The sequence below is a fragment of the Myiozetetes cayanensis genome, unplaced genomic scaffold (genome assembly GCF_022539395.1).
Source record: "Myiozetetes cayanensis isolate MyiCay16 unplaced genomic scaffold, myiCay2020 scf18, whole genome shotgun sequence".
NCBI classification, from domain to species: Eukaryota; Metazoa; Chordata; class Aves; order Passeriformes; family Tyrannidae; genus Myiozetetes; species Myiozetetes cayanensis.
In genome coordinates, this window is record NW_026087389.1 from 4,602,961 (window position 1) to 4,628,906 (window position 25,946).

Genomic DNA, 25,946 nt, shown 5'->3' on the forward strand with positions numbered 1-25,946 from the left:
CCCATGGCAGGGGGGTTAGAACTATATTATCTTTAAGGTCTCTTCCAGCCCAAACCCTTTTATGATTCAACAGGCGTGTGGAGGAGACAGATGAAAGTGGGTCCTTAGGAGGAGACAGGCCAGCTCATACATGCAGGGGGAGAGACACTTACCTCCTGATACCTGCTCTCCTCCAGGATCTGTCTCTTTTGCCAAAGTGAGGGTGCCATGAATGCCAAAAGAGCTGGAGGGGGTATCAGCCCATCATCCCAGGGACTTGGCACAGAGTGCTCTATTCCCTTGGGCTGCTTAGTCCTGAGCCCCTCCTGTGTAATGAAGTGAGAGACGGCCCCTTCCATCAGCCTCTCTGGGCCAGCATGGGGCAGAGCCAGGGCCCACAAGGGCACATGGCAATGTCTTCAAACAGGGTCCAAGCCACACATCAGCCTGTGCAGGTAAACTCACTCCTCTGCTCTGCCCGCTCAGCCCTTCAAAGGCAGAGCCTGGGGGCAAACAGAATGGGGTGAGACAAGCTCTAGTCCAAATACCAGAGGCTGCTTACTTGGGAGATTATTTTGATATATGGGGTTGGTTTTTTTAAGTCTATGTGGTTTTTTTCTGTCTGGGTTTTGTTTTTAGCTTGAAGCTTGTGAAAGTCACAGCCCGACCCTTGCTGGCTGAAAGGCTTCTTCTCAAAACCAGTCGGCAGCAGAGTAATGAACTTGAGCTTTGTGCAGTGCCCTGCCAGTGCCTTTTGGTGCTGAACTGCAACCATCTCCAGGCAGGGAATGGAAGTTCAACCTCAGTAGTCTGTTCAGCCCCAGCAGTCTGTTCAGCCCTTTGTCTTTCTACTGAGAAAGTGAAAACACTGGTCACAGTTCCAGTGCCAACTGCAGTTTGTGTTTCAAATTAACTAAAGTTCATTATTTTACACTTTAGGTAGGAGTTGCAACAAACTGTTCACCAGCAGTCCAAGCAATAGTATACAAGCCCCTCTAGGATCCCTTGGAAGAGCTCCTGATGAGTTCACCAATGTTTGCACATTAACCTCTGGGTGAAAAGCCAGCCAGAGGGATGTGAGAACTCCACCGAGCCCTCCAGAGCATGACACAAAATGATGCAAGTGTGGGAGCTAGGAGAGAAAAGGTTTTGTGAGCCCAGAAAAATAATAAAATGTTTAAATCCCTTAATTGTTTTTCTTGAAGACTTATCCAAAATCGAGCTCTCCTTAAGCCTGTGAGCTTGCAGAGCACTGTCAATAAATTAGATCATGCACACAAGGCAAGGATTTCAAGCCAAAAAGCTCTAGCCCTGAGTCGCTTAACAGCAACACTCCCCAGAAAAAACGACTCGAGATGAAACATGAGATATGTATTAATTATCAATGGTCTAATAGAAAATTTAATGAAGACAAGTATCTTCTTGCACTTTATCCACGATAACGATGATAGTACGTCAGCGAGGCGCATACCTTACAACGTGGCACTGAATGTCAAGTCTGAAGCCATTATAGCAATTCACCACAATAATGGCCAGCCAATGCATGGGCTTGTAGCACTTAATCAAAGTAATGACATCCATCCACAATTATTTATGTTATGGTAACAAAGAGCTGCCAAATGCAAAACAAATGACACGAGGATTTGCAAGTGAATTTCTTCCTGTAAATTCTCCATAGGTTATGCTTAAGGGCCCTCAGGATGGAAGTCTGTGTATATCCAGAGTGATATCAAAATGGTGAGGTTGTTTTTGCCACATTTTATTGCCTATAAGCAATGAACCCAACACTATCACCCAAATGAGGTCTTTGGCCAACACAACTGTATCAATATCACTTGAGCTGGCCTTGATTTACACCCAAGAGTTGTCTTCAGAATTTTACAGGAGGAGAAAAAATTATATAGAAGACAACCTTTGCTTACATCTGCCTATCAAGGAAAACAAAGACCCAGTTGTATTAACACTTAAACATGCATTTAACTTGAAGTATATGAGCAGTCCCCACTTACCTCAATGGGCTTTGGATTACAGCCATTATAATTACTGACCGTGATTCTCTATTAAGTGCAGTACAGCTTTTTCAGGGGCATTTATGTGGGTGTTTGTATAAAAACACTGTCAAAAATTAAAGAACACCAGTAAATATAAAATGGCAATGTTCAGGTTCAAATGTAATGAACTAATTTATTTTTTTTAACACTACATCCAACTGTTTTTCACCACGCACAGATGTCACTGGAACAACTTGAATACTAAAAAAATTGCCTAAGAACAATAAACTGCACAGAACAGCTAATATTGATTGCTTTAAAAATGCCCCCTGTTAAACTAAATAATAGCCAAATCTCACTCCAGTAAATGTGCCTTTATATCATTAAATACTAATTTAACAGAAATGTGACTGCATAGTGAAAAACATGAAAATGTTGGAACTGAAAGATTGCCTTTTTTTTTTCCTCTGCATTATACAAGTCTCCAAATTAACACCCAAAAGAAGAAAACAATAATTTCATATTAGCTGGCTACTTAGTCACACAAGCCAAAGCCGGGACTAAGCTAAACTCTAATACGCACTCTCCAAAGTGACCTGTGTGTCTCTGAGAGGGGAGGCTGGAGGATGCCCCTCACCACAGGCTCTGTCCGCCCTCGATGACCAGATTGTGGCCTGTCATGTAGTCAGAGGCTTCAGAGGCCAGGTAGACGACAGCAGCCTGCAGGTCGGTGGTCTGAGCCAGCCTCCCGGCGGGAATGTCGCCCATCCAGCGCTGCACCAGCGGCCGCAGCTCCTTGGAGCGGATGAGCGGAGTGTCCACGATGCCCCTGCAACGAGCACACACATGACGAGTTTAGGAATAAGAAAAGGCAGCACTTATACGTGTTTGAGACAGTAATTCAGAAGGAAAACCGTGGAATTACACAAAGGAGATGAGATGAGCACATGGGACCTGCTCTGCCTCTGCTGAAAGTCATGATGCAAACTTCATAATGCTTCTTTTTCTGTCAATGCAACTTAGAGGTTCCCTTTAAAGTAAATACACACGTACTATCTGCTTAGCTAATAGCAGAAGCCCCTTACTTTTAGGTCACCAGTTTGTTATTTTTTTCTAGAAAATGAGCATGGTACTGGAACCGAAAATGTCTTGAGTCAGGTCTGTCACGGCTCCTGTGAACTGTTGTCCCTCTACCAATCTCTCTTCTCCTCACTCAGCAGCATAACGTCACACAGCGTTTGTGTACAGCCCAGAAACTGAAAACAGACCAACTTCCCATATGTCAAAAAATGAGGGAAACAAAAGCCAGTACCCTTCTGGGCACCAGACCCTTTCCACACAAAAAAGGAGAGGCAGAGGTAAGCACAGCACAACCAGTACGATCCCCCTTAAACCAACACCCCAACAAATAACAATGATTTACCTGTTTTGCCTCTTTTACATCAATGAGCGACTCCACCACATATTAAAACTCTGCTAAGTTCATTTTTTTCAGGTGCCCTAAAAATGAGTGATGCTGCAGGAAGCACAATGCAGGGCGAACATTTGGCTGGCTTTTATGACTTTAACTGTGACTGATTTGTCATACTCCTCCTTAACAACATATTTGTATTTTGCAAAATGTATAATTTTTCAGCCCCTGAACAAATATATTTACATAACTGTGTCTAACGAGAAATTACATTTAACTTCTCAGAAATGACAATAACTAAAACCTGAACTGCCAATTCCACTTCATTAGTGTGGTAGAAATGCATTCCAAATGTTAATAAAAATTCCAACATGCTGATAAATTAGCGCTTCTAAGGAGCATGTGACACCTTGGTTAACATATTCAACCTCAATTATATTTCTCTTCAGCACCCTGTTATCTGGAACCTTTGCTGGCAATCAGAGGTGCTGTTTTTCAGCGGCCAATTTTCTAGATAATGTAGCTTATCAACACTGTGGGTAAACTTGCCAATGAAATCAGGCTGCACTGAACCACACACACGCTAATTGCATCTCTTTTTTATGCATATTTACAGACTGTCACTTCAAAGAAATCAGTGGCCCATTGAGGCAGCCAGTTAGCTGGAAGAATTGCCTCTTGCAAATGAAAATTAGCAAACAAGCTAGTGATAAATATGAAATGAACAAAGTATAAAAATACCCGTTTTGTTCTGAAACTTCATTGGCATCCCAATTTAGACTTCCAAGGAAATAATTTTTTGAGACAGACTGGATTCTGGGTATGAGATCTACCTTTTGTTTTAAATGAAGGCTGAAATCCTCTATTTACTCTGTTACGAAGTGGAACTAATTCAGATTTTCCCCAAACATTTCTGTTTGCACTAATCAGGAAGGATTTAAATATCAGCTTTATTTTTTATTGTAATTGTCAATAAAGAGCAGAACAGCTCAGAAACACGGAGCAATGCAGCTTGTTTAAGTTCTGGCAATGTAACAAAATCAAGCACATTCCAGTATAGAACTCTGGACTTATTTCCTTCAAGCACAGCCTCCTGCTCTCCCTCTTTGGTTTTCCAAACTCTTGGAGAACTGGTTTTCTTCAGAGAGAAACGTGCCTTGAGTAGCAGACATGAAATATATTGGACTCCTTTTCCATACGTGCCTCTCACAGTGCTTATAAAACCATCCCCATCATCATCATTCTCGCTTTACAGTATCAGAGACCAGAATAAGATCCATATGATTTTGTTATTTTTTTTCATTTACAGATATATTTTAACCCCAAGGGAATGCAGATTAGGGAGTAAGACACACAGTCCTCCAGCACAACAGATTTTGCTAAAAAGGGGACATTTTTCAATCTGTTCAGAAAAATGATCTTTGGTCTGATCACTGCAGCCTGTGAATTGCTGCACTGGGGCTGTCGCTGGACCTTCCTTTACCTTCACTTCAAGTAGCAAAAATTTAGATGTGCAACCAAACTTCATTACAAATTTTTATTATAGAAATGAGAAAAAAATATAGCGCAAAACTTAAAAGTTGCAAACACACATACTGATGGCACTATAAATATTAGGCATGTCATTGATACTACACATCTTCTGGGAAGGCTTTGGTGCCAAGTTGGGCAATTTAATGTTGTCGAACCCTTTTAGGCAGATTTTAGTTGGCTTCTAACCAGTTCCAGCAAAGACAACTGCCAATGCATTAATTCTCTACCTCATCTCGTATGCAGTGCTGAGCCTATCAGTACTTTCTGTTGCACGTCAATGTAATATCAAACTGCTGGTTCCTTAACGTTAGATATGAGCATCAATATTTCATTATTGATACACAGGACAATTTGAGACATTAGGGGAAAAAAAGACAAAAAAAAAACCAAAAACCCAAAAAACCCAATTGCCTAAAACATTTCCACTTCGAGAGACGCATTAGGAAAAATATCACTTACCAGATACTTAACTGGAATTGTTACGTGCACTCAATCCCCAAATGAGAGCAAAAAAAGATTCCATCTGTGTGTAACTTGATTTCTTTCAGATGAGTTATTAATTTGAATGAGTTAAGTACACTCCACTTAATCAGGAAGTGTTTAATCACAAGATCCACTTAATTGGGACATCTCCCAAGGAATTAAGATTTAAGTCCAAAGATACTTACCAGCAACGACTGCTGCTTAATGGGGATAGTAATGCTGCTTAATTGGGATGCCTTCAGGTGATGCTGGGTGCTCCTTCTCCTGCCAGCTCTGCCTCTCCTCACCCCCTTGATAAGGTGTACCCAAAACCTGCAGTGATTCTGCCCTACCTGCTCTCTGACTGCTCATCCCCACCACGCTACAAGCCTGCTACAGCACCGTGCAGCTGCCTTCCTGCTGCCCCAAAGGAGCAGGGCAGGACACAGGGCACATAACCCCCCTTGCCCATGGCACCTCAAACCCAAATCCCTGCAGCCCATCAGTGGGGAACATGGTTCATTCCCTCAGGACTGCTGAGTTTCACTGGGTCTCCAACAAGCTGGCCTGGCTGAAAGTTGACCTCAAGATCAACTCCCAGCTGCCCATCTGGAAGGTCATCACATTATGGCATTTTATGTCTTGCAAATCAAGAAAGAAGCAGCAATTAGCCACAAAAAATAGACACTAATTCAGTGTAATGGCTGAAAAATGAAATGTTCCAATGCTGCACGTGCCAAAAAACAGACACCCTCCAAGGTCCCCTCCTCCATCACACTCAACACACTTCACATGTGCTGGGAGACTAAAACACGTGGGGGCAGCTGAGCATCAGCCACCAGTCAGTGCTCTGTGAAGTTCCCTATTCACAGCCAGGTCCCCTCTGCAGCCTGACCCCCCTTCCAGGAAGACTCCAGCACCTTATTAATTTTGTTGGCATCAGCTGTTCAGCAGGTCACAGGCGATGGCACTGGGTGGGCAGAAGGGCTGAGCGCAGTTTCCACGATAGCAACAGGATAAGTCAGCCAAAACATCCAGGGAGTCTCAGCCACCTTCTCCCCAGGCTTGCTTGGCCAGCAAGAGAAGCCTGAATCTTCAATTTCATAAATGCAATAAATCATCCTAAGAACTCTGCCATAACATTTTATGCATTGCTAACTTTTATGCATTGCTCTGCATAAGTTTTATGCACTCATTAAGAAATTAAGTTGATAAAAAGTGACCAGATAGGAAGAGGGGGAAAAGGCCAGAAGGTTTGCGTGGTGAAATAATGTCTAAGGCCAGACTGGAGCATTTGGACCTTCAGACAGAGACAGGCTCAGAGTGCCTTGAAGCATTAATGCAACCATGAGTGGGAGAGGTAAAGTACTTAAGGACACAGATATTTTACTTATCCAGTGATGATCCTGAGGTACCATCACACCCTATATCTACATCTGTGCTCCTCAAACTCCTCAAAATCCTCTGCCATTATAAGATGACTATGTGCTAGGTTGGACATCCATGTTCAGCAAGACTTGTGCTTTTGGAAGATGTTCCAGCTACAATGGCATTGACACATGTGCTGTTGCACTGTGGCTCCTGCCCAGCCTTGGGTACTCAGATCAAGAGGTTGAAGATACCTGTGCCTTGGTGAGTCACATCAAGAGACAATGATCCTGGTGGGGTCCACAGTTCTGGGAATGGGTCCAAATCTGCACTGAAATGCAGTTTCACATCTCACACAGGAAGAAAGGTAAACATGAGTAGTTATTCACTCTGAAGCATATATGGCTCTTGCTTATGTTGATGGGGTATCTGAGCTCTGTGAATCACTACAGGCTCCTTCCTCTGAATGCTGCTCAGAGCTCTACAGGACAGCCCTGCCACAAGGGGCTCAGCCACAGCTTTGAATTGCCAGGAGGAAAACTGTCCAGCTCTGGAGTGGATCAGTCCAGGTTCCCAGCTGCATTAGGGGAAACTGCTCTGTCCAGAACAAAGGACCTCAAAGTCAGCAAAATGTTTGTCCTCTGTGTGCCCTTCCTGGCTATTTCTCCACAAAGAAACACCCCTTCCTGTTGTAGGATTTTGAGCACAGAGTTAGAGTTTAAGATAGGGAGGGATGATCAAAATGCAACCCTTTTTTGGTCTGAAAAGTAGAAAGAGAAACACGACTATTTTTTTCTCCATGCTCTTGCAACTGCCTCCAGGGACATAACTTCTTCAAGTATGAGTGTATGATCCCAAATTGTACAAAACAAGGCATTTTGACAATTGGTGTCTATTTTTTTAATTTATGTAAGCCCCCTCAAACTGGGTTATTCCTCCTCTAAGAGCCTTCTCATCTGTAATTGCTGTGAATGTGGCTCCCACTTCTGTTGGTACAGATTACCTGTGTGTTTTCAGACACAATTCCTGCCAGGTCCTGCTGAGCTTCCCTAATTCCCTTCATCTCCTCCGACTCCCAAAAGCCAGTGTAAATTCACTAGTGCCAGTTGTGGGAACACTATAACAGTGGTGCTAGCATTGGCATGGGGAAAATCCCATTAGGAAGTAAGATGCTGTTGAAAGAATCTGTGGATCACATGGAGTGATGGCTGGAGCCACTGGTATAATTAGTAATAAATAATCATAAGGCAGACAGCTAGCACAAGTGAGGGGAGAGCAGACCAACAGTAAAAACAGAGGCACTTGCCATTGAGGTCTGTGATTTTTTTATTTTTTTTTTCACTCCACTTTGTGGATTAAAATATGTAATTTGTTTTCCCTAATTTGATGTACATTATTATCTTCATTATTACAATTTAACTCCTGGGTTAAAATCCTGCCCTTCTTACTTACTCTGATTGACTTCAATGGTCTACAGAATTTGACCGCTTCCAATTAACGCTACCCACTCGGCTTTCTGCTCAGCACTATCATGCACTGCTAATTGTTTAATGAAATGACTGGGCTGGGTATGTGTGTGAGAAACAGGAAGAGACGATGTATATCTAGTAAGAAAACTTTCCATTGTGAATAAATACCATAAAACATAGAGCTTGAAGTCCCTAAAAATAAGGAAAATTTAATTTGTAATAAATATATAGATATATTTACAAAACTACACCTGGCCTCCTGTGATTGTCAGAGCTGAACAGTAGCTCAACTACAGCAACACAATGCAGCTTTTAAAGCGCCTATATATTTGCCTCAAGCGAAAAGGGGAAAGAAGTATTGTCTATTAAGTGTCAAAAACCTTTTCTTTAACCACAGAAGGCTTGGACAGACTAAGGAAATATTTCATGTAGAAGAGAAATGCTAAAAACTACCCTTCACATTATTGGAAAACCTATTATCAGATTCTAAAACCTCTCCTTAAATCCCTGAGTATACACAGCAACCGAGCAGGCTTGGTTCTAAGTATTTAAACCTTTGTTAAGGAAAAGGCAACATAAAAAGGGATGCAATCCACCTGCTAATTAGAAACTTTATTTGCTGAGATAGTGTTCAAATGAGCTTTGTGGAACATTTCATTCCCTTTGTTGTTTCAGAATGAGACTGTGTTTTACTTACGGGGAAATGCAGTTGACTTTTACTCCTCTGTCAACCCACTCGGTTCCCAACGTCTGTGTTAGTTTTACCACCCCGGCTTTGGAGACGTTGTAAGCCAACTGCTTCTGTGGGTGCGGGACTGCAAGGGGTTCAGAAAGAGAAAATTATTTATTCTGCCCAAATTAAGACAGCTCAGGCACTGCACGGACAATTCCCTGCACTGAGATGAACTATTCGGCATTTTCCCCGATGGTAGGTAGGGAAGAGTAAGAATTTGGCCACTCACAATGCAAAACTCTAAATATGTATGGCAAAAATGAAAATAAAGAAAGAAATTTAAAAGGTCCCATATTTGGGCAAAGCCAAACCCAATGTATTAAACATCGATATGCAATACTTGGCTGCTACCAAGAAAGGTAAATAACCATACACATGCACACATTCATATATTATACACATATATGTGTTTATATACTTGTGCACTATAATACTAATATAGTATAATTCTAATATATTACATAATTAATAATATATTATGTGGTTTTCTATTAAAATACATAACGTTATTTATAATATATATAGTACATTATGTGGTATGTTATAATGTAATGCAACATATTAAATTGTTTGATATGACATTATATGATATAAGTGCATAATAGATTTTATATAACATATTATAAATAGCTTTCGGAACAAATTATTCTCCCTAATTTTTAAATTATCCATAGTCTGAAGAAAATACATCACAATAGCTAACTGGTGTTTGTGTGGATGTGATCACAGGTGCATCCCAAAAATTCAGAACACCCACCACTTTCAAAATCTGAAGCTTTTGAGAATGTTTCAGAGATGTCACATGTCAGTCAGAGACAGAAAATGATCGGCTTGCTAATTACAATGTTCAAGGTTGTTAGTGCTGTGTGCTCACTGGCTCTGCCCCTCACCAGCTCCGTGAAAGCTACTTAAGGACAAATCCCCAGTGGGTGTAAAGTGCTTTAAACCCATGGGAGTCAAACCAAGTCAGCCCAGCTGTTGGGATTTACACTCACAAAGTGTCTCTCCTTGGACTTTTCTGGCTGCCATTAGGACTTCATTAAACAAATCCAGTGCAAAGCACCAATCCTTAATTAGCTCCATATCAGTGCTGAGTGCCACTGAGTTGCTGACTGTCATGGAGGGACAGTGGGGAAAAGCAGGGCTAAAAATCAGTAGTCACAAAGGCAGGCAATTCCAGCCTGTGGGGTTGGATAACACTGAACCCTGGGAGAAAGGGAATCACTGCAACTGTGTAAGGTTCAGCAGGCAAACCCCAACTCACAGCACAAAAACACCCAAGCAGCACTGGTAGATGGCATTAGATTGGTCTTAATAAATTAAGTTGATGCATCAGCTCTAGATCACTCCCACCCATGGCATCCCAACACACCCACTACTGCTTCTATTGACTAAAACTACTGGGTTTGCGTATGTCAATGTAAAGGGTGGAAAGAAGATGATGACTGAGTTATCTGAACTCTGAAAGAGCCTAAAGCCCCGCTGCAAATTACTGAGCATGTGAACAAGGACCTTTGCCTTGAACATAGATGGTTGTGAATAGATTTAAAGCACACATGTGATGGGAGCAATAATTAGTATTTCTCTTCTTTTTCTGCATGTGCTGAAGGTTTGCTCAGAATTCAGAGGTCTTTTCCTTGCTACAAAGAGCATTACACACCATGGCCCTCCTCTGCCAACATTTATTCTTTTTTGTTCAATATGAAATACTTTGCATTTTGACCAGCAGAACTGCTTTGCCCTCTGTGTGTGCCTGTTGCCCCCCGACGCAGCACGATGTGGGGGCTCTCAAAAAGATGTGGAATGTAATTTCTTGATTAATTGCCACGCACCAGCTCCAAGTTACACACAACTTCGGTAGTTAACCTTGTAACCTCCCAAAAGCAGTTCTTTGCTAAACTTTCCAAACATGTCTCTCTGTGATAAATCATTTGGTGTTTGCTAAGAGGATGGGAGTTCTGGCACCAGCTCTGCATGTGGGTGAGAACAAGTTACTGCAAGCTACGAGAATCAGCTTCTGATCTGGGGTGTGTGTCGATACAGGATTTTCGAGAGTCCTTCCTTGTAAACGCTTTTGTCTTTATAAGAATATCTAAGCAAGGTGACTCCAGGAGTTACCTCCTGAGACACTTGGTCCCTCTCTGTTGGAAAAGCTAAAGAAGAAGCCAACAGGTGCTGCAAGGCTCTGCCACTGGATGGGCTTTCTGCAGCTCAGCACCCCACACCACCTCCTCTCCCCTTACCTACAGTGGTCTCTTACAGACAGAAGAGCAAATCTGCAACCCTTCAAACTCATGCAAAACAGGGCTAGAGCTTGTGAATGAAGCTATGCCTTCAGCAGTGTCACCAAAAAAATCTGAATTGTTAAGGCCTCTGGGAAGCAAGGGCACTCACTCCTGTTTAAGATTGAGATGATAGCAGGAAGAAGATATTCTGCCAGCATCAGCTGCATTATGTTTTAAACACCTGTGTCCTGGTTTGGGCTGGGATAGAGTTAATCTTCTTCCCAGTAGTTGCTACAGATTTTTGGATTTAAGGTGGGAATAATGTTGATAACACACTCATTGTTTAGTTGTTGCTCTAAATCAAGGCCTTCTCAGTTCTTGTGCTGCCCTGCCAGCGAGGAGGTTGGGGCAGGTACAAGAAGCTGGGAGGGGACACAGCCAGGATGACTGACTCCAGCTGGCCAGAGAGATATTCCAGATCATATGGCATCATGCTGGACAATAAAATTAGGGGGAGTTGGCTCGGGAGACTGACTGGGCATTGGTCAGTGAGAAACTGCACTGTACATCATATGTTTCATGTATTCTTTTATTCTTATTATTATTCTCCCTTCCTTCTCTGTCCCAATAGACCATCTTTATGCCAACCACAGGTTTTACCTCTTTTCCCAGATTATCTCCCCCATCCCAGTGGGGGAGCAAGCAAAGGGCTGTGGGGTGTAAACCACAACAACCTGACGCTCTGGTTTTGCAACCTCATTCGGTGCATCAGGCTCCCAGGCTGACCTTGAAGCAGCCACGTAATGCTAATGAGAGGTGCACACAGACAGAGCAGAGCAGAGCAGACCACTTACCACTAAAGATATTCACTGTAAAAATTACAGCTCTGAGTTACACCTGTGTGAAGCGCCGAGCCGCAGCAGCTGAGCCGCCGCTGCTGGAGCGTACGTCTGGAATAATTCCAGTGAAGTACCAGAATCAAAATGCACATATGCAAAATGTATGCAGCTTATCTTCAATTAATTAAAACTGATTCTGAGCAGTGAATCTGGAAAAAAATCACAAACAAAAACCTCCCTATCCTGCTAAGTGTCTCCTCATTTTCCTGTATCTCTGAGGAAGGACTCAACCTACAACAACAACAAAAAAAATATCCCCTAACTATTTCTAGAAACATTTCATACTATGCCAGTTGGCCAACATACTTAAATAACCAACCAACCAACATATTTATTTAACATTCAGCAGATGGACATGATATGAACATCGTGGTTTTCAGTTGTAGTTTCATAACTACTAGATTATTTCAATGCCAAGATTCAAACAGGTTCAGAAGGTAAACACATCTCTTCATCTCTTAACTTTTGGCCTAGCACACATTAACTTTTACTGACATTTAAATGCATCTTGGGACGACCCTTCCAGGCTGCTCTCGGGGCTGCTTTCCAATATTCATTCCTGTTCCAGAGCAGTACTCCCTCAAATGTGATCCCCAGGTGAATCTCTGGGCTCTGCTCACCAGCCAAGGAGGTGCAGCCCCAAAGCTGGGCTGGGATGGATGCAGTGGTGGAATGGCATCACCTCCCAGCTCAGCAGAGCCGTGCCAAGGCCCGATGGAAAAGTTGGAAAACACCTCTCCTTAAGCAGCGGAGACCATTGCTGGGCTGCAGTGAGACTGGGAGCAGTGTGCCAAACCAGCAGATCCCCGTTTGGTGCCAATTCCCAGAGCTTCCTAACTTTCTCCAGGGTGGAATACCTCCCAGGAAATTTTGCTTGGTGATAGTGATGTGGATGGTGACAGCCAAGCACAGACCAGAGCCCGACTGCACAGTGCAAAGCAGGAAAGCCTGGTGTATTTGAAATTTAAAGCCTTCCATTCTTTTAAAAACTACCTTTCTTTGTGAGATTTTGTAACTTTACAAAGCTGGGGCAGAGGGATGGTGCCTGTGTTTAGGCAAAAGTAAAACAGCTGGTAAAGACACTTGAAAAAATATTAACAACAACATTGTAAATGGATTTTGAAGAAACATTTAAAGTTACTGTGCAATAAACTGAGCAGAATGTCATAGAATGTCAAACTGGGCACAGTAAAAATAAACGTTATTCCAAAGGAAAATAAAAAGACTGCATACTTATGTAACATTCAGCAGATGGACATGATATTAATACAGGGGTTTTCAGTTGTACTTTTATAGCTACTAGATTTTCTTGCCTAACTTGGCAACCCAAGGCACCATTTGATTTTTGGATTTGGACAATACTGCAACAGATGTCCAGACCAATAAAATAAATTCCTAAAGGGCTATGCTTAATTTGTGTAATTGATCAATTTTTGTTACATGGGCTTCAGCTCACCAGCATGTAACTGCCTTCCAGATTAGCTCAGCGGTAGGGATTTCATTCCATATGTTACAATGGTTTATTGGCGCTTTTGATGGCACTGCTGATTCAGCAGCGTTGGTGCAGGCACCTGTTGGTAGCAGCAGTGTTATAAAACCCCGTGGGTACTGGGGCAAAAACTGGCCCAAAACCTTTTGGGTGGCTTTTAAACACCTCAGAGGCTCAGCTTCCCACACAGCAAAGGAGTTTGCCTGGAACAATGAGGGGGATACCAGCACCTTTCCCATGCCATCCATGCAATGGAGTCAGAGAAGGTGACTCCACCTCTTCTATAAAAAGAAATAAGAGCTCTAAAACATTGAGGACAGATAAATGTTGAAAAATGATATCAATAAAAATTTTGTAGTACATTTCCTCTAATATGAAATGTCAGTGATTTACTCCTTCCCAATACAGGTTTAATTGATTCAAATAGCATCGGTAGTAATTAAAATATGGATTCTGAAGCACAACTGTTAGCTCTCATCACTCACCTATTAAACTTGCCATAGATGCTGTGTTAATTATCTTCCCATATCCTTGATTCAGCATAATGCGGCCTGCAGCCTGTGACAGAAATTAAAGGAAAGACCAGTGACCCTTTCTGTGATTGTGCTAATAATGACATGATAATAAATTAGTCTTCACTTTTCAGGAGAGTTGATGTGCTAACACATTTTTTTTTTTTAAGCACTTGATATAAAAACTTGGTATAAAAATGGCTGATGCAGGAAAAATCCCTTTGCCATTTCGCACCTCTTCACTCTTGGCAGTATTTTTTCAAAATAGTCGCTAATTTTGGGACTGCCCCCACAAAGCTTTTTGGTTTTCAGGATGCCTCAAATAATGACCCTTCAAAAATTTTGGCCATTCTCAAATGCCTGGGTTTGGGCAGCCAGTAAGTACCACCTACTTTTGAAAACGTTGACCAAAATCTGTCATTGAAATCTGCAAGTCTTTCCTTAGCTCCACCCAAACTAGGACCAATTTTATTAGGATAATTAGTAATAAAGTGTTATTAAGCCTTGATAAAGTAAGTACTTAGAAAACTATTATCCATTTGCAAAACAAATCAGTGCAGCATTTCACACTTACTTGACAGCACAAAAATAATCCTCGCAAATTAACACTGAAAGTTTTGTCCCATTCCTCCAGGGAAGTCTCTTCACTTGCAGAGTTCAGATTGATTCCTGCGTTGTTGCACGCGATGTGAATCGTGCCCCAGCGAGCCACGATTGCATCCACCATCCTCTGCACATCCTCGGGCTTGCTCACATCCACTGCCAGGGCAAGGCTTTTAATCCCTGTGTTAACATAAGAGCAATGAGTTAGTTAGTACAGGAATTCACAAGGAAAGAAAAAAATATCTATTTTATGATTGTTTACCAATGTGTTGTAGAGATATTTTATATATAGCTGTATTTTTTATACATAAATGTATTGCTTATACTGCAACTTCATTCACTGCTGCACAACTCGTAGCAAAGCATGAGTTTGTTACTGCAATACTGTTATTATAAAGTTTCTGACTGGTGAGAGGTTTGCCTGTTGGAGACCAACCTAAAGCCCAGGTGTGGGAGTGAAGGCTGCCACTCCAGCAGGACGAAGCTTGGAACACTGCACCATCTTCTGTCCAAACCCTCAACTGCAGCTTTCCCATCCATCAGCAGCTCTACAGATGCTTTTTTTTATGCCATGTCCCCCTGAGATGCTCCAGAAATCAAATTAATTTGTCCCAAAAGTGCTCTCTGGATGAACTACAGCACCCAGACAGCTGGAAGCCTCAGACAAAACCGAACCAGTTTTAGGTGGGAGAGCTAACTGGGAATATCTGCAGGTGCACAGATATGGTAGTCACATTGCCTGGCCTTATTTATTGCAAATCACACTGCCAGAATAGCACAGTCAGAATTTAAGATATTTACCATATTTTAAACATGCCATAGTGATTCTTTCATCAAAACATCCAGCTGTTGACTTTTGCACCAGTGCTGATCCATAAATAACATCATTTAATTTATTATAAAGATCAGCTTTATATACCCTTGTTATTAAACACCATAAGCAGCCTGCTGAGGCACCTGATGTGAATGGGATTATACCCATCCAGAAAGCTACCCCAGTAAGGGCAGTGGTGAAATGGGTCTTAACTCAGGAGGGAGGCAGCGACTGGGGTTGGACCCTGGATCAGCAATCTGCAAGCAAAGAGTGCACAGGTAAGAAGTTACAGCTGTTAAAGCAAGATTATTTTATTCTATAAAAATGGAAAAAATTTTTCCCTTGGTTCCTCTTCCAGATCACTCTGATAAAGCATTTAAAAGAAGGCTTAAGCCTATTCTAGGAGAATAGGAGACTCTCCCAAAATGAAGCTTGAGATGGAGGGTTCCGCAAAGGCAAGGCAAAGCAGTGATTGCCCAGTGGTGCTTGAAGAAAATGTCGGGAAAGAGACTTTTGGATGGAAACGCTCCTCCTCATCTCCAATGCCTTCAGGAGCCTGCCAGAGTGCAGCTCCTGAGGTGATGCTGCTCTGGGGTGCTCCCCACCCCGAGCCATGGGAGCTCCTGTCCCCTTCAGCAATGACACAGCCCTCTTGATTTCCATGGCAGAGAAATAATACAGCCAACTAAAAAAATGAATGCACGTTCTGCCACAAAAGTAAGACCTCTTATTTTATCGCAGGTTTTATGCTAAATATGTTGAAAGAATAAGAATAGCCAGACAGCCCCCGTTGCTCCTCCTAATTGTTATCAAGACCTGTAACGTGCAAGGAGTTGCTGCAATCTTTCTTTCTCAATTTACAGACAAAACGGGTGCAAGCGTGTTACTAATAGTAACAGAGAGACTCTTCACCTGCCCTCCAACTCTCACCCCCATTTACAGCTTCATCTTATAAGATAGTTCATAAAAACAAGACAAAAGGTGCCACGCGTGAGTGTCTAGCGAAGAAGCAGTGAAGACACACTCACTTCAAACCAGAGTCCCACATTTGACCTTAATCAATTCAGCTGATGTCCCTGCACTCAGAGAGAGGGGAAAAAAAACCACTTTCTCTCTCTCCACTGTCTCCCCAAACAACCTGTTAAAAATAATAAATAAACTGTGGAAAAATAGCTTCAACTCTATAGACACAACCAGAGAGAAGAAACCGAACACGTGCCCATGTTGCTGCATGGATGACAGAACCAGTGCCTCTCAACAGCCCTCAGTTTAGTTTTGTGATGCTTGTGGAGGCAGTTTTGTGATGAGAGGGGCAGGAGAGGAGCCCAGTTGTACACGTTGGAGAGACACCAATATGCCAAATCCACCCGAGGTGCCCTTCTGCAGGGGACATGTACACGTCCCCCTGCCACAGGACTCGTCTCTGGCCTCACAGTATAAATGGAAGTAACATGTTGCATACAGGCAGGAAGATCAGGAGTGACATTGCAGAAGGCATTTGCATAGTTTACAGTGAAAATGCACATTTTAAAAATCCCATCAGACTAATTCTTCCCTTAGGGTAGAGGCAGCGATTCCCCCTGAAGACAGAGGTGTGTGTAGTGGAAGGTAACCCTTAGGATTTTTTGGTTATGTTTCATCATTTTTGGTTCTTCTGTCAGGTTCCATTAGCGACTGTTGAAAAAGGTATTCACACAGGATCTCAAAACAAAGACCCCCGTAGCCAAGGGACATACACCCGAGCTGTCTAACAAAGCTAAAACTGAGATCACAGAGGTTCTGATGTTTAAAACTCATCATGAAATGATGGCACCATCCCAAAAGGCAGTAAAGGACTCCTTGGTATAAGAAGCAGAAAAGCTCTAAGCAATCTAAGCAAAATGTTTTGAAAAAGTATCAGTAAGGGAATGACTTCGGGCACTGCATTTCCAACTTTGATTTAGAGATTTCTACAACCCTAGAAGGGAAAAAAAAAAGTCATAGCTCCTTTGTCCTTATTATAGCAGGAAAAATATGTATTAATATTACAATTGCTTCAATTTACTCATGTGAATATTTTCAGAGTAAAGCTGGCTGAACCTTTTTGTCAAAATTTATTTCCAACAGAGCACGTTACTTCTTTGAAGCCAAAATGTTTCATGGAAATATATTGATTTCAACAAAAGTTTTAAAGGAAAAGCTTCTGAGGTCCAGGCTAGACTCTCTAGCTACCTCTGGAGAGAAAGAGATTGAAAACCTGACCTTTTCAGATCCTTTCCAAAAACGGGCATTTGGTTATAATTCCCTTTCACAAAAGCATTACAAAGTTTGGGTTTTGTTCCAACAGGGAATGACAATAAATTTGAAACCTCAAAAACCGTCATGAGATGGAATAGATGTGCCCTGACCAGCTGCACTGGTCAAGTTGATAGATAATATTTGACCTCAAAGGATAAAGATGTGTAAAGAGTGAGAAGTGAGATTTTCTTTACTTTAGACTGCAATAATATTTGCTATGCCTTGTGACCTCTCTGACTGCATTTTGGAACACCCCCCTCCTCCCACCTCCTCCGGGCTTGCAACCCACTGCTGAAGGAGCAGAGATGTAGGGCAGCCATTGAAGGATGGATGATCAAACTCCTACTGAAAAATGCCCTGGAGATAAGTTAAGTTAGCTTTCCAATAGGCTGTTGGCATCCAAAGTCTCATGGCTCTGTCAAGTAGCCCATTTCTATCTCAATAGCTCTGCTTGATATGCAGGATCTCACGGGGGAAAAAAATGTCCAAAAGGCAAGTTAACGTGGAGGGCAAAGCTACTTTGTGCCAAGGCCATATGGCTTTGGTGCATAAGGGAATGACAAGCTTCAGGAGGGGGGGGCACTGGATGACTCAAGAATTTGTAATAGGAACTGAACACTTTCTATTCTAGCTCGTTATTTGGGATCAGAGCTTTAACCATTGCACTGATGCTCGGTGTAAAGTGTCTCCTGCTTACCAGAGCTGGGATCGTGCAGACAGGGACATTTTGGTTTTAGAAGTTCCCTGGGGAGGCTCAGGAGGGTGTCAAAACCAGAAATGCATCGTTGCTCACCCTTCCTGAGCCTCAATGATACAAATGCATCTGCAGGGGCTGGCTTTGATGGAGAATATGGTTTCTAATGACCCAATCTCTTTTGGAAGTCAGAATGGAAACAAATACTGCTGATTTTATCCAAAATGGGAATGTGAAAATTTCCTGGCTAAAGCTCTACCTTTAGAGACAATGAAGTACTGAACTTTGAAGGAGGCTCAGGTACAATCTCACAAAAGGAATTATAAAATGAGGAATACTTCCTTTCTTTTATCATTAAAATTATATTTCTAGTTTTCTTTTTCCCCTTTACAATTGCAGTTTATCACGACTATAGGGGGAAATTCAATTTTATGTTACATTTTCTGTTTTTACAACAGAAGTGGCTTGTAGAGGATGTTACCTCTTCTTGGGGATCTTAGTTATTACATCTATTAATATTTTATTCCTATATCTGACCTTGCAAGTATGTTTAAAAGAGGGTTTCAAAAATTACTTTGCTTCAGTTTGAGGGTGTAATGAGAAATTCAGATTGACAACACATCTACCTTGTTTTGGTGTTTTGGCTCATGGTCCAGACATTAGGTGTGGAAGAGGTGCCAGGGAAGGGATATATGAATTTGTAAGCCATGTCTGTCATTCATCCTTAGTGAAGCCCAAGGTGCTGCATGATTTACTCTGAGAAACACCATCTCTATTTGTCCAGTGCTGGTTATACAGATATCACTTGCAAGGGGTGACCCTTCTCTGTCCCTGTCACTCACGGCTCACTGCTGTGTTTCCTTTGGGCACCCTTGGCAAGGAATTTTATTTGGGTCCCTTTGCCCTTAGTTAAGTTTATATTGATAAATAACTCTTGCAGATGATGTCATACTGATGACGGCTGAGACAACGCCCACAGGGCAGGAGAAGCTTCATGACCATGGCATGAACATATTCTGCTCCAACCTATTCCCCATCAGAGCTGCAGAGAGCAGGCCAGGTTTGAAGAAGGAAAGTCACCTGTGTCAGTGCTCACAAAAGGTCTGTCCCACGCTTACCTTTGAGGCTGAGCTCACTCACCACCGCCTCTGCCTTGGCAAGGACCAGATCCACGACGGCCACTTTGGCCCCGGCCTCCCCCAGCGCGTGGGCGAAGGCTCTGCCGATGCCCTGCCCGCCGCCGGTCACATAGGCCACCTTGCCGTCCAAACGCAGCCGGTCCAGGATGCACCGCCTGTTATAGCCCCAGAAAACATCATCCCTCACCACTTCTTCCTGAAACAAAACATACACGCATTGCACAATAAGGGGCAGAGCTCACGACGTGAGAGCTGTGAAGGACTTCCCTGTGAGAACGAGGCGGGAGCGTGAAAAGGGATCCACGTCTTCTTGGCCTGTTAATTAATACAAAACATAGGACTAATTCAAGCCAATATTAGTCTCAAAAGGAGCATTAAATGCCAGACAACGGAGCAGAAGGGCTGTGCTTTGGGGAGATGCTCTGACCACCCCACTTCATGACAGTAGGGTATGGCATTTCCCAGCCTGGCTTCCCAGGGAAATGGATCAGGTACATTGCCTTAGAAGTTGACTGATTAAGTCTTCCAGTTATTTTACCCCCAGGGCCCAATCCTGCCTCAGGCTCAGTTGGCTCCAGGAAGACACAGGACAAGATTCCAAAGTCAGGATTTTGCTCAAGCAGAGTGCAATCAAAATATCTTCACAAGGCTGGTGCGCAAATAAAGATATCAGCCAATAACTTAAACCAAGCTGTCATCTGATCAGCTGCCATACATCATTTCCCCCTAACTGGAATCAAAATGGAAAATACAAGATGTTTAAAATACTGAGTTTGAAATGCCAGGAATTACCAGTGGGCGTAGCTTTGGGAGCACTCAGAACAGAAACTGCAAAACAATCAGGATGTTTGAGTCTGGATTTACTGAGTTAGGCCATTAGGATTCCAGATGGGAATTTCATTACAGCTGGGTGATGCCCACTGCATAAAATGGAGAAAGATAAAATCTCTGTCTTTTCCATAGGACAAGCAAAATCCAAGGCCATGAAAATATTCAGCTCAGAGAGCATAAGAGGGCATCGTGTGCTGCCTTTGGGCAAAAAAAGAGCTACTTCAGAAATATTGTGTGGGTTCATTACAGTTGGGCCTCAGCTCCATATGCCCACATTCCCCTGCATGGGAAGGATGGGAGAGCATCAGGTACAGACATCCAGTGAGCAGCATGACAGCCACTTTGGAGATTCATCACAGGACCAGCTGATCCAAAAGACTTTGCAAGGAATCAGCATTTAGTGTAGCCTGGACAAGTGAGGTTGAAAAGTGCCAAGCCCTAAGGTGGTAAGTCCATGATGAACAGCACAATGTGTTTGGGTTCTTGCCACTAAATCCTTGAAAATTATATTGTCCTTGTCCTCAGCAGAGTCAAAAGTTTCCCAGAAGTACTCACAGAGAGGAAATACCCACCTTGGATTCAATCACTGCATCTGGAGGTACAGGGATCCTTCGAATGACGCTCAGTCCACTCTGCACAGGTAAAATTACCTGAAAATATAATGCACATACAGTTCTCAGCTGCTTTGTGCTTGGCTTTCTGTCACCCAAATTCCACTGATATGAAGGACAGCCCTCAGGCCACAGTACTTCTATTCTTACGTGAACTTCCTTCCAACACAAATACGTCAGGCATTTCTATTTGCTCACTTTCAAACTCCTTGACTCCACAAATCCCAGGAAAAAAAATCTCAGTTTCATCTCTCCAGTTTCTAGATCAGTGCCAGCTGCTGAGGTTGCTGGGTTTCCAATGCCTGGATAAGGCTGTCTAGAGGATAGTCCAGTATTACAGTAAACCACAACAGCAATACTTTGGTGTTCTTCAGCATTTGATACAACATCTGTCCTTCGCACACAGATGAGGGTGCAGGACATGCATCATCATGAGGAAACCTGCACTCAGTTTTGCAAATTCAACACCACTATCACAGTGTTAGAAGACTGGATATGGAACCCACACGCTATTTACATACAGTGAACAGAGACCAGTGAGATTTGGGGCATGGAAAACTGTGATTAATCTTCCCCTCATCTACAAACAAAGGCTGTTGCTCCTCTATTAGTTGTGCTGAATAGAATAGAAACAGAACCGCAGGAGGTACCTTTAGAGGTGTCTGACCTGCAGGTAGAGAAAGACCTTTAGCCTGAGAGACACCAAAACACTTTGGGCACGAGCTGCACACCTCTGTGCCGTGGAGAGCTGTGGCAGGGGGCAGTGTGGGAGGTGTCCTGTCCCACCATGAGCCCAGCCTTACATTGCAGGAGGGCAGACAGGGATCCAGCCATCCTTGGTGTTTCCCAACCACCACAGCAGCCCCTCTGCCACCCTGGTGCAGCCATGGCATGAGGGTGAGCTTCTGTCCTGGGGTAGCACCATTCACACCTGCTTTTAAAGCCCTGAAGGATATCTATTTAATTTTGCCTCTGAAACCACAGTATATTGTTTGTGCATCCTATTACTTTTTTTTTTTTTTTCCTTCCCTGCTGGAGTAGGACTTTGTTGACTCCTGTTGTGCTGGTGGTGCCCTGCAGCCCCCAGAGCCTTTAAAGCAGAGTGGTGGTTCCTTGGTTGTGCTGTAGAGCTGATTATTCACTCTTAAGTGCTCCCCTTTTATCTTGCCTTTAACACTCTGTAAGATGTAGACAGAGTAGGGACTGTCCCTGAATATAGAAACTCATACCTAGAGCTCAAGTGAGGTGAATGACAATAAAATCTGAGTTCATTTTAGGTCCTCTGGATAATGGCACCAACAAAAGAAACATTTTGAAGAGTGCTTTGCAAAATCCATAGATACAGCACCACGGGCACCTTAACCAATGGCATTGCACTAACCTGCTCAACACGAGGATCTGAATTAATCACTGAATTTAATTTTCTGACAGCTAGTACATTTTCATCTGATACATTCTCCAGGTAGACTTGTCCTTTCATGAGTGTATTCTCTACACAGATCACTGCATCCATTCTCAGCAAGTGGTTATCCATGACAAAGCTGTAGTAGTGAACAGCATTCCTTTGATCAGCATCAATAAAGACTATATCAAAGTGCTCGTCCTCAGCATGTAATGCCTGAAAAAAAAATTATGTTGGAGAAAACACTAATTATTTACCTGAAAGTTTAAAGTCTTGCCATTAAAATATCCTTTATATAAAGCCCAAACCAGAGGGAATTTTTTTCTTTTAAGGTAACACTGCTAGGATTACTTCTGGAGATCTTGGGAGTTTTCCATGCTTTGCAAACAATTCTACAGCAACAAACCTCTGAACTTCTCAAAGAAAATGGGGATATAAAAGAGGATGTCTCATCCCAGCTTGAGGTGTTGAGAGTCACAACAGAAACATCTGCATACCTTGAGTCAAAGCAACTTGATCCATCAGGGTAAGGGAGAGGACTGGCATCAAACCCTGCCACTGACAGGCCACAGTAACTTATCTCTTCTCAAAAGAGCAACTATCAACAAATTGAAGAGTGGCAATTATATCACTCCAGGAAAAAAAAGAGGCATAAGGCAGATCTGGGAATTGCAAACTAGTGAGTCCCACTTCAGTAGCAGGAAAAGGGTTGAAATCCTAATTAATAATAGAATTATAAAGCACATAAAAGAACAGGTCACGATAGAGATAAAGTAGTACAGACCCCATGAAGGAAAATGATGTTTCTTTAATCTAAAAAAATGCTTTGGATGGCTCAGCAACAGAGGGGATAAAAGAGAACTGGCTGCTATCATCTAATTGGATTTTCAGAAATGTGGCACACCTTCCCTCCAAGCAGGCTGCTGATGATAATGTATAAAAGTGTTGATGGATGACCAGATGGGAGCCTTTACAGCCTTCTCCTGTGGCAGTTAATGCACTCGCTGCCCAAGAGGCTGCTATGGAATATTTCAGATTCCATCTGGGACTATTTAACTGCATCTGTGTGCGTTGCAATGAAACAACAGCTCATCCACCTATCTCGGCAAGCAGAAATGCTTTCATGTCTTGGCATTTCAAGTGAAGAGAGAAACAATTATGTTTTCCAGAACTCACTGTTTCCATCACAACTTTTAACAGTACTTTCTGCATCCAGATTTCCCTTTTGTGTTTGGAGACATCGTGCACAGCGAGTGATGAGCGATCCCCTGAGACGCACCAGCAGAAGCATCAGCAACAAACGGCAACAGAACGTGAAGACTGCTTTGTTTTGGGGAGTGAGGCTGATGGTTCCCAAACAGAGATTTCAGGAGCCTTTCTGAGGTGGGGAGTGTGTGGTTCAGACATGAAAATTGTGGGAAGTGGATCATCGGAGCTCTAAATTCTTCTGTCTTGCAAACTGGTGTCCTTGTGAGCTTGTTAGTGGTGAGGGAATTAAGCTCAAACAGTCACATTTAACTGCAGGTACTTGATAGCACAGAAACTCTGCCAAAGGCATTCATGAGTCCACATTTAGGCCACCTTTTGATGCTACACTATAATAAAAGAAGACCTTAAGGCCACATATATGCTGGTTTATAATAAATGTAGCAGAAACTGGGACATCTGATTTCCTGGGATTCATCTTTTCTTTTCATGACCAGTAAGAAAATTTTGCCCTGGTTCCCTCTTGAGCCATACTGGGGGAAAGCAGCAAGAACATATTTGCTACTGTGGAAGACCATCTTCTATCAGGTTGCACCTCAGTCAGTCTGGCCAATGTAGATACTTCAGGAAGGGTCAGAAGATGAAAGCTGGGTCAAGGAGCCCATCAGGAAGAGAGATTAGAGGTCTCATTCCCCAGGGAGAAGAGCCAAAGCCAAACTCGAGCAATTATCATGACTTATCACTACTTTCTGACTTGTAACCTTCCTGGGTGGAGGAGGTGGGGGGCAGACATTCAGAAGCAGATGTGGCCATCGCTGAACATATGTTACCACTGCTCCGTGGTATGGCTCCCTAATGAAAAAGAATCTCACTTTTATGCCTTGGCTTCATTAGGTCCATATGGAGTTGTGTAGCTCTTTGGATATTAGCTGGACTTCTCATTTCAACCCTCCTTCCATACTGCCTACCTGCTGACAGCTTATCCCCTTCTTATCTGTCTTCTGATACAGATAAACCACCTTCTAACTCCGCAGCTTTCATCCCTGGAGGGTGCCTGGGTTGGATATGCATCCAGCGCACGCCTGCCTTGTCCTTGCCCTGCCTGGGTGTGCAAGGCCATGGTTTCTAAGGGATTTCTCTTCTGTCAGTTCATCAAGTCCTGAATGACCAGCCACGAAGGTCACTTGGGCACCTTTCATTTCTTCTGGATACCCAGTATCTGACACCTGTAAGGAAATGAGTTTGTACTGGGACCTGCCATCATTTGAGCTTCTTGTTTCCACAGCTTCAAAATCGCTGCTGGGTTTTCCATATTTAGCTGGAAACAGTTCCAGGGCTCTAAGAGGAATCCATGAAATTCCTTGAACAAGCTTTGCCTCTAGAGCAGGAGGAAAACAGCCACAAGACTGAGAAAGTCCTCTGTTTTTTTTGGATCTCCTTGGCTAGCAGAGCAGGGGTCACTCAAACAGGTGGTAACTGTGGCCAGGGCCCCACACTGGAGAGGGTTTCCTCACTGCCAGCACCTGCTGCTGAACTGAGACAGCCAGAAAGGTTAAAGCTGCTCTACTCGTAGCTCTGACTGCGGAGCCAGGCACTGGGAAAGATGGGTGCTGTGATGAAAAGGACAAATTCCTGCTGTCCCATATGGATGAGGGGGCTTAAGATTGACAACCCTTGCCCTCCCAGCACAGTCTGGGCCAGGCCCTGCCTGGGACCTCACAGCAAGCTGGAGATTCCATTGTCCTTTGCTTGGAGAGAAGCAGAACCCAGACGATTCCAACTGTGAGGAAAGCTGAGATCCAGAAGGAAATAATCTGCCTGCAAAATATCCTGCTGAAACTAATTTCCTGAGTGTTTACAGTGCAATCCCTGCTCCTTGCTACAGAGTCATCTTAGATGGTAACAGATGGCAATGAGAGTCTTAATTCAGAGCAAACTTGGCTAAAATTAATACTTTTGATTACAGTGAGTCATTAACTTCCTTTTGGATTAAAAAGAGTGTAACACTGCATTCTATAGAAGAGATACACCAAAAGAGACCATGAGAAAGGGCACAGCAGCACTGCTGATGGATAAAGCAAAAGACCAGGCAGAGGACATCCTGAATAAAAACATGAATGAATCTTCTGCCAAACCTCAGAGAAAACCTGATTGGAGTCCTTCTCAGAGACAACATAAGGCACATACAAACTCAATCAGGAAAAAAATGACTGCCCAGTTCCTTTGATATGGATCATACAGTCAGCATATTTGTAATAAAGATGTACTCAAAACTTATTACCTTCCCTATGCCTTGTT

General features: G+C 42.9%; 1 protein-coding gene across 1 annotated transcript in view; it reads right to left on the reverse strand.

Annotated features, from left to right (window-relative positions):
- Positions 1-1,779: 1,779 nt before the first annotated feature.
- Positions 1,780-25,946, reverse strand: part of LOC126638945 (uncharacterized) — a 33,960-nt gene continuing 9,793 nt past the window's right edge. The window contains exons 5-11 of the mRNA XM_050313277.1: positions 22,422-22,658; positions 21,002-21,079; positions 19,578-19,794; positions 14,646-14,854; positions 14,045-14,117; positions 8,911-9,028; positions 1,780-2,799 (exon numbers count right to left, since the gene is read on the reverse strand). Of these exons, the coding sequence (XP_050169234.1) occupies positions 2,604-2,799; positions 8,911-9,028; positions 14,045-14,117; positions 14,646-14,854; positions 19,578-19,794; positions 21,002-21,079; positions 22,422-22,658 (1,128 nt within the window). The 3' untranslated portion in view covers positions 1,780-2,603. The remainder of the gene's footprint in view (positions 2,800-8,910; positions 9,029-14,044; positions 14,118-14,645; positions 14,855-19,577; positions 19,795-21,001; positions 21,080-22,421; positions 22,659-25,946) is intronic.